This window comes from Mandrillus leucophaeus, unplaced genomic scaffold, assembly GCF_000951045.1.
Source record: "Mandrillus leucophaeus isolate KB7577 unplaced genomic scaffold, Mleu.le_1.0 Scaffold162, whole genome shotgun sequence".
Classification (NCBI taxonomy): Eukaryota; Metazoa; Chordata; class Mammalia; order Primates; family Cercopithecidae; genus Mandrillus; species Mandrillus leucophaeus.
In genome coordinates this window covers 696,084-713,530 of record NW_012101610.1, presented here as the reverse complement: position 1 = coordinate 713,530, position 17,447 = coordinate 696,084, and the positions used below count along the sequence as shown (strand labels likewise).

Sequence of the window (17,447 nt, the reverse complement as noted above, 5' to 3'; positions counted from 1 at the left end):
GTTGAGAAGCTTGCTGAGAGCCTGGCTGGTTGAGAAGCTTGCTGAGAGCCTGGCTGGTTGAGAAGCTTGCTGAGAGCCTGGCTGGCAGGTTGGCTGGCTGAGAGATCTGCCAAGGGGGTGGCTTGGAATCTTGCCGAGAGGTGGGCTAGTTCCCTGGTTTAGAGGTCACCTCGAAGGCTCACTAATGGATCGCCTGGGAGGCTGGCCGAGAGACCCACAGGCTAGCTGTCTCAAAGGCCAGCTGGGAGGCTGGCCAAATGACTGCGTGAGAGGCTGACCCAGAAAAGGGCTGGGAGGCTGGGCTGGCTGAAATGCTGGCTGGCTGAGAGGCTGGCTGGCTGAGAGGCTGGATTAGACGCTGAGTTGCTGGCTGGCTCAGACACCTCAGAGCCCTGGTCTATGGATTTTCTTAACTATCAACTGACTCTGGACAGGTAGGGCTCTAAGAATCTATAAATGAGCTCTAAATCAGGGGTTCCCAGTACATATCAAAAAAAAAGTCACTCATCCCGTAAACACAGACTAAAATTGAAAATAGAAACAGTCATGGATTGGAAGAATATCAATAAACCCTGAAAAGAAACAGCACTGCTCCTTTTCTTCAAGTCGTATGGACATTTAAAGTTCTGTAAATGTATAGCTACTTTAACTTTCATATCTGCCCAGGTACTATCAATATGTATGAAGAGAAATGGGCATAAAATGACCAGAAGTACTGAGAAAAGGTGAAAGTATCAGAAATTAACTGAGAAGTTTTAGGGTTACACCTAGAATGTCAGAAGAGTACGACTACATGGAAATTTAATTTACTAATGGAGTTATATTATATAGTCCACAATAAACAATTTAAACAAAAAAAAATAAAGCTCCAAAAAATGTAAATAAATGTTGCTTTTCTTAAAGCAGATCTCATGGTAAAATATTGATTAATGAAGACACAGCCAGAAAATGTCTGCTCTCATCAGCACATATAGCTCCCATTCTAAAATGTTATTAGTGTTTTCTCAAATGAAAGAAAGATAAAGCCTTTGTGCTGACTTAAGGTGGGAAGGGGAGTTGGCCCATTTGCTTTCTAGGCTCGTCTTTTCAGTTAAAAGTAACCAAGATGTTAGAGTGGGGCAATGTTCACCGTCAGTGGAGGAGACTGAGCTCCACCATTCTCAGGGGAGCATCTAAAAGACATTCAGCTGCGGCATCTGAGAAAAACAGGGTCCTGCCACCAAACGAGACACATGTTCTCTGTAGTAAGTACTTAGAATTATGTTTCCAGGAAACATAATTATCACCCCACCTGAGCTCTCAACCCCAAAAGGAGAAGCAGGCTGTGTGGATTGTGCAGCAGAAGTGGCCACCTTCACAGTGAGCTCTCCAGAAAGTTCTCTCTAGGCCCAGTTGTCCCTGGGCTGGCTCCTGACTCTTGTGTGTCTCCATGACTCTGCTTTTCCATCATTTCCCATCTAGAAGACACACAAAGAATTCACTTGAAGAAGAATTAAAACACCAAGTTCTTTACTAGACACTCAAAACTTCATCTTAAAACAAAAACATCCTTGAAAACGTCCATCACAGTTACCTACCTGCGCTGCTTGTAGACAGCCTTCCTCTTGACCATCTCCCTCTGCAAGGTTTGAGCACAGAGCTGTAGGGAGAAAAATACATCCACTTCCTGACCTGGCAGACTAAGCCCAAAAGCAAGGGGGAAAAAAACTGCTCAGCTGTCAAGGGCCTTTCTTACAGAAGGGACGATCTGAAAAAAACCAACACATGAGAAATTGTATGTTGAGAGAGTCTAAAGGGCATGGCATTATCCACATCAGCACTGAAGGATCCTGTAGCTGCAGAGAGGAAGGCTCCTTACCTTGCGTCTGTAGTAGTTTTCTACTCACCACCAAAGCTCTTGGGTGTCTTGAATTATTTTCCTATGGTTTAGAATCACTTTCATCAAATAAGCACCATTTCAGTATGATTTTTAAATAATCTGCCATGTTTCTGTTATCCTTACAACTGTGCCCTTACACTAGCTATACACAGAAAATGTATTTCACAGGGTTTTCAAAGTACAGTATGATCAAAACTGTTGCTATAATGATGCCTCCTCTTTTACTTCATGCCTGCTGGGTTCTGAGTTGACAATGTCCTTACCCACTGGGCACCATTGGGTACCTCATCCTTCATTGGGCATCTTTGATTATAAAGCTCTAGTCTCCTTGTATTAACATCCTTGCCATATTTCACAGAGTAGAAACAGCTGGGCACAGTCCGTTTGAAAAAATGTGGTTGATCCTACAACACGCTTTTCTAAGAATGACGGCGACGGATACCAGCCCTAGAATGGCAGAAATGAACTGAGTTTCTACACAGTCTGACCCGACTGGGGTCAGGAGATGTTTTGCTACTTCACGTTTTGGTCACTGGTAAATCTGAAGGTATTTTGTTTTCTCTTGTGTGAATTCTCTCTCTCTCTAAATACGTCTTCTGACCACTTGTTTGTATTTCTGTCTTAACTGGGTCTAAACATTGTACAAAAGTTAAAAGCAAAACACTCCGATGGAAGTTTCCCATGTGGCTGGTGTTCAGTTTCTGAACTCACTTGAAGGTGTGTATTTTTTCCATAACCAATTTCCCTTTTTCCTCCACCTCTGACAGCTGCCTCTCTTTTTCTGCTCACTCACATTCTTTCATTCTCAGCTTCCTGAGATGAAAACGGAGGGAAATGCACACACATGATCCTCTTGCCCATGTGGGAATCTTTCTGCCATTCTGGCATCTGAAGGCCATGATTCAAAGGTCCCCCACAGCCTTCCCATACATGAAACAACTGATATTCAACAATAGGGAGGAAGAATTGACACCTCCCATTGACAGATTAAAAAAAAAAAAAAAAAAAACCACTCTGGCCTGCTAGCAAGTCACCTGTCATTTCCAGCTTGTTTTTGTGGCTCCATAATTCTATTCTTAACTAAATGAGGACTATTAGAAGCTTCTATGAGATGCACTATGTGTACTTCCGGGGTCAGTCTTGTGCTTGACACACTGAAAGCTCATTTTAGTTCAGTGTGGAAAATCAGATCTCACCAACTCATCACAACTAACTCCATCAAGATGGAGCAGGGGATGGCTCCTCATCTGACTCCTCCCATAGGAAGACCTGATTCTCATTTAGAGGCTGATGCCAGAACCCAGACAGTCAGCCTTTGAGAGATCCTTCCAGGACATGATGTCATTAACCCTGCAGTTCACTACTGCATGTTTCCATGATTCAGGACTGGAACTCTGGTCATCGACCTGAGGGCAAGAAGCTGTTCTTCCCCTTTCCAGGACAAACTCATTTCCATACTGTGGAGATTCCAATAGATAGCATAACTTCCTGGCTATGCCTGTTGGACCTCCAGGCTGTCTGCTGCAGATCTGTGGATCCGTCATTTACATTTCATGGCTTTGAGATAGACTTGAGAAAAGACATCTAGGAAATAATAACTGAAAAATGACGTGAGTATACTTCACACCTGAATTGTACACTTCGACATTGTTAAGATGGCAATGATCATGTTATGAATGTTTTATTATGAATATTTTACCACAGGTTAAAATGTTTAACAATCTGAAAAGGAAGTAATTATCTTCAGTTCTCTGAGTTCTAGAATTTGTAACATTTCACCTCCTGCTCCTTCCTGATCTGTAGCAGAGCGTCTTATTCTTTTCCTGCTCTATTCAGGGTTCACGTTCCCTTCTGTGACAAAAGCATTGCAAATATTTTAAAAAATAATTACAGAACTTTACCTAGAAATTCATAATTCAAATTAAAATGTGGATAAAAAATACAAATTCACAAGGGGTCGGGAAGCCAAGATCTTTTTAAAAATATTTATAAATTTGCATTACGCTATTTGTAATATATCCAAAAATATGTCCACACTGTATGGAAGAATGAGAAAAATATAAGAAAAAAGTCTTAACATTATAGATGAAAATATGACATAAAGACATGTTTATATATACACAAAACTGAGAGAGGACAGCTGCTGTAATAATAATACCTGGGTTATATTTCAACAAAAATAAACACAGACTGTTGTTTAGCCCAAGTTTATAAAAATGTTAACTTTTGAAAATTAATGTTCACTTTGCTGGTGAAACAGCTGCACTTCATGTCACATTTTCAAAGTCCATAAAGATTTGCATAACATAGTCTTCCTGGAATTGTAATTCAAACTGAGAGAACTGAAGTTAGTTAAAAACGCAATACCAAGACACCAATAACAAGAGTTCCCCTTCATATTTTAGAGCATTGCACCTAAAGCAATCAGTAGCAACCTTGGAAATCCATATGGAAAGCAATACAAACTTTCTGGAATGTATAGCCACTGCCACAAAAGGCACACATATTATTTTACAAACATCAGATTTACAAGTATTGGGGGAGAAAATGAATACAAATGTAATTCAGACCAATCCACATACCAAGACTCAGTTTTGTGCAAACAAAACCTCTCTAAAAAGCAGCCTCAGAGCTCTGTAGCACTTTCATCTTCAGCCTCACAGTGGAGGTGAGTGCAGCCTGGGCTCCTGGGAGGGACACACTCTTTCTGAGTAGCCTCTGTCTGAAAGGGACCAGAAGCTCTGGGCACAATGGTTAAAGATGTGGATCAAATGCACAAGAAGGACAAAGGCCATCTTGTCATTGGCCAGGAAAACCTCCCCCATCTTGGGCTCTCTTGTCACATCTGACAACTATCTGGATGCAGTTTATCAGTAGTGGGCTTCTACCTACATTAGACCCAATGGGGCCAGTAAAGCTTGGGTTCTAACAGTCGATGGCCATGAGCAAGGGTGAAGGTGGAAAATGCAATGAAGGAAATTTACAAAGTCTTCAAAGGTGAGGTAGGCAAAGGGAGTTTAACTGATCCATGAAAATGCAGCCAGGTAAAGGGAAAAAAATTCCAGCAAAGATTATCAAGTCATTTCCTCCTTCATAAGCTCAAAAGAAAGAACAGATTCTTCTTTGATTGGAGGTACTCATGTGAGGTGATTCTGCCTCAAGGCAGTGGCTGCTCCCCATCACTAGACTTTTCCAGATCCCTCCCTAAGAATCTAGTGGATGCTGGTCAGAAGAAATACTCTCATCTCTATAAGGTCACCTTTCTTGAGGGTAGCAGTGAGGTTTTATAATGTGAGAGTGAACACTTTCAAAGTGAAAACCTGTCATTTCTTTATATTTGGACAACCATAAGAACTTTAAAAACATTTCTGATTTGAGTAAATCAATGATCAGCACTCGACACATTTACAAAACAAAGGACAATAGAGTTCTCATTCACATCCTGCTCATGTCACTCCTAGTGACTCCCATACTGCAGACATACCCAAAGAATACAGCCCTTTTTTCTGTCACCTGATGGGCTTCTCAGTTTCCCATCACACTAATTTCACACAGACTCCCTGGAGGCAGCTCCCAAGAGCAGAAGACATGGATGAATCAGAAGTTCCTAAAAAGTTATCAAACTGGATGACACAGAACTCAAGTGACATTTCACTTTGTTTTTGTTTTGTCTGAGACAAGGTCTCACCCTGTCGCCCAGACTGGAGTGCAATAGGGTGATCGTGGCTCACTGCAACCTCCATCTCCTGGGCCCAAGCAATCCTCCCACCTCAGCCTCTCCAGTAGCTGGGACTACAGGCATGCATCACCAGGCCCAACTGATTTTCTTTTGGAATATTTTTGTAGATACGGGGTTTTGCTGTGATGCCCAGACTGGTCTTGAACCCCCGGACTCAAGCGATCTGCACACCTTTCGGGCCTTAAAGTGCTGGGATTGTAGGTATGAGCTGTGTAATTTCATGCCTCATGACACAGCCCAACGAAAAAGAAGAAACCCTGTGGGTCCAGTATCTATTCACATGGGTGGACTGATGGCTGGAAAACCCCAGCAAGAGAAGCCAAGGCAGCACCCACTACACCCACATATCTTGGTCCTCTCAGGGCACCCTGAGGTGGCCAGGACAAAGGTGGGGGTGGCTTAGGGCTGGGGAAGGGAAAGGAATGGGGATGAGAGTGGGATCGCAGTTGAGGTGGAAGAGAGAAGTGAAGGGAAAAGGAGAGAAGGGAAGGGTGGCCGTTGGGCACCTGGAGGAGGAGGAGGAGAAGGGGCTCTGGGAAAGTATCCAGTTCAAACTAAGCCCTCAAGCACTGGGTGGAGGACCAGCTACAAGTCAGTGAGAAAGTCGATCAGCAAGGCAATGGGACACGCGGGGCAGGAGAGCGGGAGGCTTAGGAGCAGTTGGAGGAAGACCAGGGCTCTGGGTTCCGCCAAACCTTCTCCTGTCTGGTCCTGCCTTAGCAACCCTGGGGCATTATACCTCCTCTCCATCAATCCCTGGCCCCAGAATGTGGTGCCTTACAGTGGACATTCCATGTGGTGCCTGAATTCTTCCACACCCCCTCCCCAACCTGAGAACCCAAGCACCATCCCAAGGACAGATCCTCTCTGGAACCTTCTCAGACCTTCAGATTTCTGGTCCTCCCCAACCCAGCTCCCTATTCCTACTTCTGGTCCACTCCTTCTTTCCTGAGCTTGGCTGCAAAACATAAAAAACAAATGATGGCAGGATGGCAGGAAGAACCTCATGTACAAGCAGAGTACGAGACTCCATAGCCCCCTCTCAGCTATTTACAAGCAACAAAACATCAGTAGGATGCAGAAGGTCTGAATAGTGAACCCTCTCCAGCACATACATGTACCATCCATCCATCATCCTTGTATCTTGGGAACAAATGTTGGAGATACATTCATTTTAAGCAAATGTGGTACATTTACAAAAATTAACCGGACTTGTTTTGTTAATCAAGCAAATCTCAATATATTTAAGAGAAATCAAATCACATAGCATATTTCTGATCATATAATTGTGTGAGAAACAATGATAAAAAGCTAAGCAAAAACTTTTATATGCTCGGAAATTAAAGTGCCCTTATAAGTAAGATATAAACATGAGAAAGAATCCAGAATGAAACAAAACTGCCTTTGCACTCAATGATAGGATCATAATATGGCAATAGAATGTTTCTCTCTGGTCTGGGTAATCCACTTTGTGGCACAAGGTTGTGTGGTCTCAAATCACCCCAACCCACCTAGGTATTTTAACATCTGAAATGGAGTGATGATGTCACTAATCTGTGTCATCTTACTGCCTGTGAGTGTGGACTTTAAATTTTGAACCCTAATAAGGGAAAGAAAACCAAATTGATTTCCATGGCTGACCTCCCAGGGATGTCCAAGGATTCTGTACTTTTCAAGAGACAAAGATCTTCAGCTTCTCTCCTGGGCCATTTGGCCACAATACCCAGAGGGTTTGGCTGCCTCATGAGTGATGGGTGGGGAGTGTCAGACAGGTAGACAGAACCCAGGGGCCCGGTGATGAGAACAGACCCCCACTGTCCATCACATTTTCTGGCCCTGTCCTCAGCTAAATTTCCCAAAGGCCTTCTTCTACCTGATCGCACAGAATGTGCTTAAACTTACTCAGGCCTCTGGCAGCTTAAAACCACTGCTTGAAATCCCTTTACCATTTACTAGAACATAAAGTTATTGTAAACGGGAAATATACTGTTGATGCTACAAATAGTCAATGCCTTTACCAAAAATAGAAAGAAACCCTAAGAAACAAGCAAAACAAAAACAAAACAGGTATAACAAAACACTGGAATGAAATTCTACCTGTATGCTGTTGCCTGCATAAAGAGCCCCAGATTTGGGTTGTATTAGTTGTAAAAGAAGAGATCAAGTGAAGGGGGGGTTGAAGTCAGATTAGCCCAAAAGTGAATGGTACAGAGTACCATGATGTCCATGAACGTTTGCCAGGGTTGTCTTGATTATAGCCCAAGCAGAGACAGGGAAAGAAAGGAGATGTGAGCAGAGTTTGAGGCCTCAAACAGGGGAGGTTATTCATGCAGCCTAGGAAAGGTTCCCAAAAGCAGGGTCAACCTCCTTTGCAGGCAGGTCCCTTATGGAAGCAGAGCCAGGCATCTTGGATTTGAGACCAGCTGTGTGACCCTGGACTGATTTCCTTTCATACAATGAGAGTGCCAGCGGCTGCATGCAAAGACTGTCTGAGGATAGGAGGAAGCAATCTGTTGAGCACCTGTGCACCTGAGTATCGTCACCCCCCAAGGGCATCTTTCCTTCCAGAACTCGTGCCTTGGAAGGTCCTCGGACACTAAAGGCAGTGATGATGGTAACAGCAGTAAATCATCATTTACCGCTGAAGAGGGAGAGCCAAGGGGTAGGGCTTCTATGTCCTGAACAGGAATGAGTGTCTGGACACTCCTGGGGACAGCTGAGTGACCTCTGTAGGGCTCATAGGTCTCCTGGGGCAGGTCCATCTTCAGTGGCATTGGGCCTAGGCCGGGATGTTGAGGCAGCCACTGGAGCATCAGCAGTACAGGCAGGCACAGAGGCAGTGGATCCAACAGAGGTGGCAGGTTTGGGATGGTCTGGTAAGCGAGTAGTGTCACCAACACTGGCTGACCACTACCTCCCACAGAAGATGCCTGTCCCTTTCCTCACACTCCAGCAGGGCAGAGGCTGGCACCTGGAGCCTCATGGAGCATCCCTGAGACCTCTGTGTCATTAAATGGGCACTTGAGTCACTCAGGGCTATTGGAACAAGGAGGGAAAATCAGACCCCAAGATGTTTTGGGAAAGTATTTAGCAAAGCACATAATACACCCATGACACATGGGCACTGATATTGTGGGAGCTAATATTTTATGAACTCCAACCCTAATCTGAGCACTCTCACCTGTGCAATCTGAAAGAAACGGGAGACCTTCAGGAAAGATAGTGTCTGAGTTTAACTTAAAGGAACTAAAACGTTGGAATTTTTTACACTCCTTACACCCTTCCAAGTCAACTCTTTCAATGCTCCCATCCTTACCACTATCATGTGAGTAACTGGGGCAGTCAGGGATTTACTGACTTAATGTCACTCAGTCGATTTTAAGTTCACTGCTGATTACGTCTGACCAATCTCGTTTTTCCAAACTTCACTCTGTTTAATCTTGCTGGTGATAATTTTGTGCAGCTCTGGGACAAACTACACCTGGTTAAGGATAAAGCAAATCCACGGTGACTTAGTCCTGCTATCATTTCCCATCAATTCCCCACTCTTTTCCTCTGCCCCTCCACAGTCTCCCACATAGGCTGACACCATATGTTGGCCTTAATTGAGTCCCCAGGTATTTCAGGCTCTCCCGTGGACCCTTTGAAGGTGGATGTAGCCATGGGATTTGCTTTGACCCAGGAGATGTGAGTGGAAGTGAAGCATATAACCTTGAGGCAAAAGAGTTGGGAGCCATTGAGACTGACCACCCTCTCCTTCATCTCTCAGAGCAGCTGGCAGGTCCCACATGGAGGCTGCTCCTTTATTCTGGTGGCAGAATGAGGGGATATAGAGCACAGGGGCCAGGAGAGCCATGGAGGACATGCAGCATGAGCGGGAAAGAGCTTTCAGTGTTGTACATTTCCATTGTTTGGGGCTGTTTGTTACCTACAGTGATACCTAGCCCATCCTAGCAGACACGCACCATCTACTCCACACTCTGTGAAGCGGGCTATACTATCTCAGGTTGTAGAGGGCATTAAGTAAAGTAAAAATGCATGTAGAGCATTGAGCCCATGGCCTGGCATGCACAGTGAGTACTCAGTGTCAGCCATGTAGCTTCATAATGTGTACTGTCAGTGCTCAAATAATGCAGCCAAGTATTACAAAGAAGGAAATGTAAACCTTTTTGCATATGTATTTCTTCAAACTTTATTTTCAAACAGATAGGATAAAACTATGTATTTTTTTCATAGCCAGTGTTTTTCTCTTAATAGTATATTGTTAAAATATTTTATCTCAAGATTTTTTGAGATTATCATTTTAAATTACATGATAATGTTCAATTTAGTGAATAATTTAATTATTATTATTGGATTTTTGTAGGTTGCACATAGCATTTAAAACAACTGAAGAAGAATAAAAAATAAGAATGTATTACATATTGTAAAATTAATATGATTTTGTTAATTCTTTTATTCATATGTATAGGACATATATGTGTAATACAGAATGCATTTCTTATTATAAGTTATGTTAAAAAATAGTTTACAAGCTGTTGATTTGGATTTCCTTTTCAAATTTTGCAGGATTATAAATAACCTTTTTAAGTATTGCTGGACCCTTATCTGTTTTAGGTTAACATGTCAGCAATAATTCCTTTTGAGTTTCTGACACAAGATAGCGGTTTTCATCCAAATAAGTCAACTACTTCACCCCATCCCTAAGCCACTCAGATAGAAGAAAAAGCAAGTACTGTGACTGCCGAAGCTTCCCCAAGCATGGCCATGCTATGAGACGTGGGACAGCCAAGAACTGGGAACTGCTCAAGGGCACCAGGTCCCATCTGTCTGCACTCACTCACTTTCCTCATGTACTTGCATGGGGGATGTCACTGACTGTTCAAGGGCACCGGACTCCATCTGTCTGCGCTCACTCACCTTCCTCAGGTACTCGCATGGGTGTGTCACTGACTTTACGTGCTGCTGCAGCTCCTTGGTGAGCCGGCCCTGGTCATGGGACAAGAACCGTGGAGTCAGGACAATGAAGAGCTTCACCACCTGCAGAATGAGAACAGGGGCTCATGATGAGTGCCAATCTATTATATAGTTTTAAGAGAAAACGTTTGTCAAATTAGTGGGTGAAAAAAAGGTGATGTTTGAGTCTATAGTGGTCATAGAGCATGAGGGCTTCAGAAAAAAACAGGACCAAGTTCAAATCCCTGTACTTTGAATTTGTGCTTCATGCCATGCAAAATTACTTTACCCCTCTTAACCTCAGTTTCCTTCTGTGTGAAATGGAACAATGAAGTTTCATTCCTCATTCAGTTTCTGTCAAGATTTCATGAGATAATACATATAAAACATCCAACTCATTTAAATGTATAATCATTCCTCTCATAATTAGTAGTGGTGAGGTGGGAAATTAAAGAAAAATAAAATTAAAAAGAAAGAGAAATAAGCTTCCCTATATTAGGCTGACTTTTCCCAGAGGCAGCAACAAGCACAGCCCAGACCCAGAAAAAGCCTTGATAATACTATCTAATGTGCTCTGAGAACTCTCCCAGCACTCCCCCAACATAGTGAGAAAAAAAAACCAAATTTTCCTTTGTTTTATGGTATGAGTTTATAGATTCCTGTTCTCTGTTAGTGACTTCAAGTATTCTGTTTTATCTAAGTAGCACAGCGAAGGTCATGAGCCATCTGAGCAGACCTGAGTTATGGCCACCTGGGTACCATAGTGAAGGTTATAGGATAAGACTGTGCCTAGGCAAACCTAGATAACAGACATCTGGGTTGCATAGCAATGGTCATGGCCATGTGTAATCCTGAGCTATGAACCTGTTACAATTTAAATAACTGCCTTTGTTCTGCTTCTGCATCCTTGCTTTTATGCCACTATGCTTTGTGCCACTGTAAGCTTGTTTCAGGCTAGCCCACTCCCCTTTTTGAAGTGTGTATAAAAGTCAAGTGCTGTTTTGTTCATCTTTGTTCTGGGCCCAGATTTTGGATGCTGAGTCCGCTGGGTCTGAGTGCACTCAATAAAGATTCTCCTGTATAAACCCCAAGGTCTCTCTTGCCTTCCCAATTTTCCGCAACAGTGGGATCAATTTCACTATTACTGTGTATACAGTTCTGTGCCTGAAACCTACAAAGAAAGAAAATGTTGGCCAGGCACAATGGCTCCCAGCACATTGGGAGGCTGAGGTGGGTGGATCAGCTAAGGTCAGGAGTTTGAGACGAGCCTGGCCAACATGGTGAAATCCATCTCTACTAAAAATATAAAAATTAGCCGGATGCAGTGGCAGGCACCTGTAATCCCAGCTACTCTGGAGACTGAGGCAGGAGAATCACTTGAACCTGGAAGGTGGAGGTTACAGTAAGCCAAGATTGTGCCACTGCACTCCAGCCTGGGTGACAGAGTGAGACTCTGTCTCAATTAAAAAAAAAAAGAAAAGAAAAAAAAAGTTAACTCAGCCAGGCACGGTGGCTCACGCCTGTAATCCCAGCACTTTGGGAGGCCGAGGCAGGTGGATCACAAGGTCAGGAGATTGAGACCATCCTGGCTAACACGGTGGAACCCCATCTCTACTAAAAATGCAAAAAAATGAGCTGAATGTGTGGCGGGCACCTGTAGTCCCAGCTACTCTGGAGGCTGAGGCAGTAGAATGGTGTGAACCCAGGAGGTGGAGCTTGCAATGAGCCGAGATTGCCCCACTGCACTCCAGCCTGGGTGACAGAGTGAGACTCTGTCTCAATTTAAAAAAAAAAAAAAGAAAAAAAGAGTTAACTCAGCCAGGCACGGTGGCTTACGCCTGTAATCCCAGCACTTTGGGAGGCTGAGGCAGGTGGATCACAAGGTCAGGAGATCGACACCATACTGGCTAACACAGTGAAACCCCATCTCTACTAAAAATACAAAAAATTAGCTGGGCGTGGTGGCGGGCAACTGTAGTCCCAGCTACTCTGGAGGCTGAGGCAGGAGAATGGCATGAACCCAGGAGGCAGAGCTTGCAATGAGCCCAGATCACGCCACTGAACTCCAGCCTGGGTGACAGAACAAGACTCCGTCTGGGGAAAAAAAGAAAAGTTAACTCTAAAAAGTGCTAGTGATTTGTCATTTTTATTAATTATAACCCTTTTTAGTCACACAAGGCCTTGTACATGGCAGGTGCTCAATAAACACTTGTCGAATCAATGCATGTGCAGTCCGGAGCCACACTGTTTAGATTCTATTCTGCCTTCACCACTTATAAACTATGTAATCTGGGCAAGATAATTAACCTCTTTATGTCTGTATTTCGTTCTCTATAAAATATATATAAGAATCCCTAGCTTATTAGGTTGTTGCGAGGGGGGAATGATTTGGCACACAACAGGGGTTTGTTAAATATTAACTGTGATGATCTCCTTCCAAATCTCTATTTTCAGAGCCACAGACGCGTGCCACCTGCTGACCCTAGTGTGTAAGTGCACATGATCACCAACTATGCTCTTTTCTCCACCCAAGGTCCAAGACTGGGTAGTTAAGGCCTGGAGGTTTCTTCTGCATCTGACTTCTCACTGTCCATATAAAGACTTTTGTATTCTCTTCCTCATATTCCTGCAGATGGGGTCCAGGTTGCCCAACACAGTTGGGTGATCCTCAGGGCAGTGACCACCTATGCCAGCCCTATGAGGTAGTTGGAGGATCAACGTTCCCTCCTTCTCAGGCTCTGGGTAGATGCCAAGTCTGGGGTGACCCATGCCCTCAAGTTTCTCACTTTGGAGGGTCACATTTTCCCTTGGCAAGGAGGGTAAAGGTCACAGGAAGCCAGCGACCCGTGACCTGCCTGTGCCATGGGCCCAAACTCCTGAAAGTATGTGTTACAGGATATTGAGCAGCATCCCAAGACTCTACTCGATGCCAGCAGCACCTCCTCCCCACCATTTGTGACAATCAAAAATGTCCCTAGGCTGGGCGCAGTGGCTCACACCTGTAATCCCGACACTTTGGAAGGCTGAGGCAGGCAGAGCACCTGAGGTCAGGAGTTCAAGACCAGCCTGGCCAACATGGCAAAACTCTGTCTCTACTAAAAATACAAAAATTAGCCAGGCATGGTGGCACACGCCTGTAATCCCAGTTACTTCGCAGGCTGAGGCAAGAGAATCGCCTGAACCCAGGAGGTGGAGGTTGCAGTGAGCCAAGATCGTGCCACTGCACTCCAGCCTGGGCAACAGAGCAAGACTCCATTTCAAAAAAAAAAAAAAAAAAATGTCCCAAGATACTGCCTAATGTCTCCTGGGGGACAAAATTGCCCCCTAGTCTATAAACTACTGGTATATCCTCTAGGACAACTGGACACTTTTCCAGGGACAACCAGAGCTCTACAATCCCAGAACTCCCACTCAAAAAATTTATCCTCTAGTACTACTTTCTTAGAAACACTGTCATTTAGAACCAGCCCTCAAAAAAGAAAGAAAAGCATATTTATACTGCCTTGAAGAGAAGCTAACAAAGTTTGACTTGAAGGTTATATTCAGTTTAGCCACACCACATGAGCATCCAGTAGAGTTACAATGTATATTTGTTTCATTCAAACTCAATACATGAGGAGAGAAAGGAAGAGAGGAGCAATTTAAGAAGTGCAGGCTTGTCCACCCTCTTTTGCCACCAAAGTGCGGATGCCCAAGAGGGAAAGTGCTACGCAAGACAGAATAATGCAAATACAAATTTTCTCTTTTCCTAGTCAGTGCCAACGCCTTTGGTCCTATGTAAGCATCTTGCTCATGTTTCAACAGTAATTCAGAGACTATTCAATGATTATTCTGAATGCATATGGTTTGTGTTCTACCCACACCCTCTGGTTCATTTGGGGTCTCAGTGTTTGAGAAGCAAGCTGTTCTAGGCTTTCTCACCTGTCTTCAGTAAGGCCAGTGGTTAAAAGCTAAGCTCCAAATCAAACAGGCAGGGCCCTGCTACTTACTAATAGTGTGGCCTCGGACACTCAAGATAACCTTGCTAAACCTCCATCAACTCCATCTATAAGAGAAGATTAAGAGCCACCTCACAAGGCTGTGGTGAGAATTTAATGTAAGTGACTTGCTTGGTGAGATCACCCTGACAAGTGGGAGATGCCTGGTACACAGTATTATGAGTGTCAACTCAGCCTTTTATTATTTGGAAGGCCTTGGGCAAATTCTTTAAACTCTCTGAGCCTCAGTGTCCTCATGTGTAAAGTAGGGGTTGAGAGGAGTCTAAGAATGCTTCTAAAGCCCTTACAACCTAGCAACTGCTCAATCAATATTAGCTGTTATATCATGGGGCTCGTAATAAGCACTTAGTATCATTAATAGCATTTTGTCCCACCTTTTAACATCTTTAATAGCTAAGTTCTCCTCCATCTGTTAAAACGTAAGCTGTCAGAAATTTTTGTTATAATCACTAATGTGCCCCATATGCCTAGAATAATATCGGGCAATACAGTAGGTGTTCAACAAGTATTTGTTGAAGGAACTTTCCTAAGACTTGCCTCTCCTAGCTTCTATGCTTGCTGCTTGAATGTCCTAATTATCTTGCAGGGAAAGCACTCAGGTTCCTCTCAAAAAGGCCCCGTGCAACTCTGTCTCTCTATGAATTCAAGAGGCTGCGGCACTGCTTGACAGGAGAGGAGGCACTCACCCCAGAGGTGCTGGAGCAGTGGAGGGCGCAAACTGGGCTGGAGCTACATGAGGGCTATGGACAGACAGAAGTGGTATATTTAAAGAGCAACATTTATGTTTAATATATGTGGGGGCCTTTCTGCCCCAGGATTTTCAACCTGAGTCCCTGAAGTGCCTCCATCTCACTCTAAATTTTTACAGAGTTTCCCAGTACACCTCATCTTGCCAGTAGTTACCAAAACCGGCAAACTGCTCAGTTAGGTTTTGCTAAAGGGGTGATGATTATTATTCCATCATACCCGCCTCCCCTTCATGCAGGAGAAATCTTAAGGGCTTTAGTAGGTGGGTGAGGCTTAGAACTGAGCAGCTCATCTTTCCAACTGTGCTGGGAAGAATCATCTGAGAGCCTCTGTGGGGAATTTATTCCAAGGTGCACTTAATGGAGTCTAAGGAGAAGTTTTCAAAGTGTGGTCCTCAAACCAGCAACATCAGCATCATTTGGGAATTTGGTAGAAATGCAAATTCTTGGACCCCACTCCACACCTAATGCATTAGAAACTCTGGGATGAGGCCCATAAATCTGTGTTTCAACAATGCTCCAGAATCTCCAATTTGATTCTAAAGCACACCCATGTTTGAGAACTCCTGGTCTCAAATAGCGTATTTCAGAAAGTGTGCTTAAATACTGGGAAAATCAGTCCAAATTGAACTTAGGTTTCATTGTCATATCATTTCAGAAAATAAATTTTTGTCTACTTATGCAAAGTTTGTCCTCTCAATAGGGAATAATTTGTGCTGATTAGAAAGGAAAGAAAATTAAACCAGGCTCAATGGGGAAAAGAATGCTGCACTGTGATGTCCAGGAGGTTGAGAAAATATCTGACTGCTTCGATAAAGCAGAAAGAACGTTTTACAGTTTTCTGCTATTCACTGTACAACTCTTCACAACCTGCTGTCATTTTGTGAAAAGAAAATTTTAAGAACATCAATTGTCTTTCATTCTAGATTATAGATGAAAATGGCAATGTTCTACCACCTGGCAAAGAAGGGGAAATTTCCCTCAGACTAAAGTCTACACTGCCCTTCTGTTTATTCTCTGAATATGTGGTATGAGGATAGAAAGTGCTAGTCATGCCTTAATACAGACCTCGGTCCAAATTTCATTTCCACCATGTCTTGCTATGTAACCTTGGGCAAACAACAAAATCTATTTCATCAGCAGTAAAATGCAGAGACTATCATCTATCATCTGAGTATTATAAAGATGAAATTCCAAATGTAACAAACCAGTTGCAGTAGTTATCCTCAGAAAGGATAACTGGACAGGGTAGGATGGGGGTGCAGTTGGGGGGTGCTAGAGGCAGAAGAGTGGCTTTTTATTATACTCTTTGGGACCTTTTGTATTTTACACTAGGAACTACTTTTTTTAAAAAATTAATTTCCAGCCAGGGACAGTGGCTCATGCCTGTAATCACAACATTTTGGGAGGCCGAGGTGGGAGGGTGACTTGAGCCCAAGAATTCAAGACCAGCCTGGGAAATATAGCGAGACCCCATCTCTACAAAAACATAAAACATTAGCCAGGTGTGGTAGCACATGCCTGTGGTCCCAGCTACTCAGAAGGCTGAGATGACAGGATTGCTACAGCCTGGGAGGTCAAGGCTGCAGTGAGCTATGATCAAGCCATTGTAGTCCAGGATGGGCAACAGACTCTGTCTCAAAATATAAAATAAATAATTTCCTTTAGAAGTACAATTTGTCACTTAATGAGTGCCATACCCGTCTCTGTTCTGACCAAACTAATCCCCAAATGTCATCTGTGATTCCTAGGACAGTCCAGAGAAAACTGCTGCCATGGTAAAGGGAGATTTTTATGTCACTGGAGACAGAGGAATGATGGACAGCGATGGGGATTTCTGGTTTGCCGGCAGAGTTGATGATGTCATTATTTCCTCTGAGCTTGTAGATTTGCCACTCTTAAGAGGCAAGGATTGACAGGAAGGGAGAGCTCCTACTGGAGCATGTGGTGGTCAAAGGCTGCTTTTCCTTTTCAGGTAACATATTGGGCCATTTGAAGTGGAGAGTGCGCTTGCGGAGCACCCAGCAGTTGTCGAATCGGCTATTGTCAGTAGTCCAGATCCAATTTGCGGAGAGGTAGATGAATGTCATTAATTAAAGTAGCAACTTTATATTTTCAAGTTCTGTCCA

The 17,447-nt window shown here is 43.6% G+C and overlaps 1 protein-coding gene across 1 annotated transcript; it reads right to left on the bottom strand.

The window, feature by feature from the left end:
• Positions 1-1,108: 1,108 nt before the first annotated feature.
• Positions 1,109-17,408, bottom strand: LOC105536669 (nuclear pore complex-interacting protein family member A2). Its single transcript, XM_011976096.1, has 6 exons — positions 17,255-17,408; positions 10,539-10,678; positions 8,258-8,422; positions 3,338-3,424; positions 1,578-1,639; positions 1,109-1,172 (listed from the first exon to the last, which is right to left on the bottom strand). Exons 1-6 carry the CDS (start codon positions 17,406-17,408, stop codon positions 1,109-1,111), a joined length of 672 nt encoding a protein of 223 aa, XP_011831486.1.
• Positions 17,409-17,447: the final 39 nt, after the last annotated feature.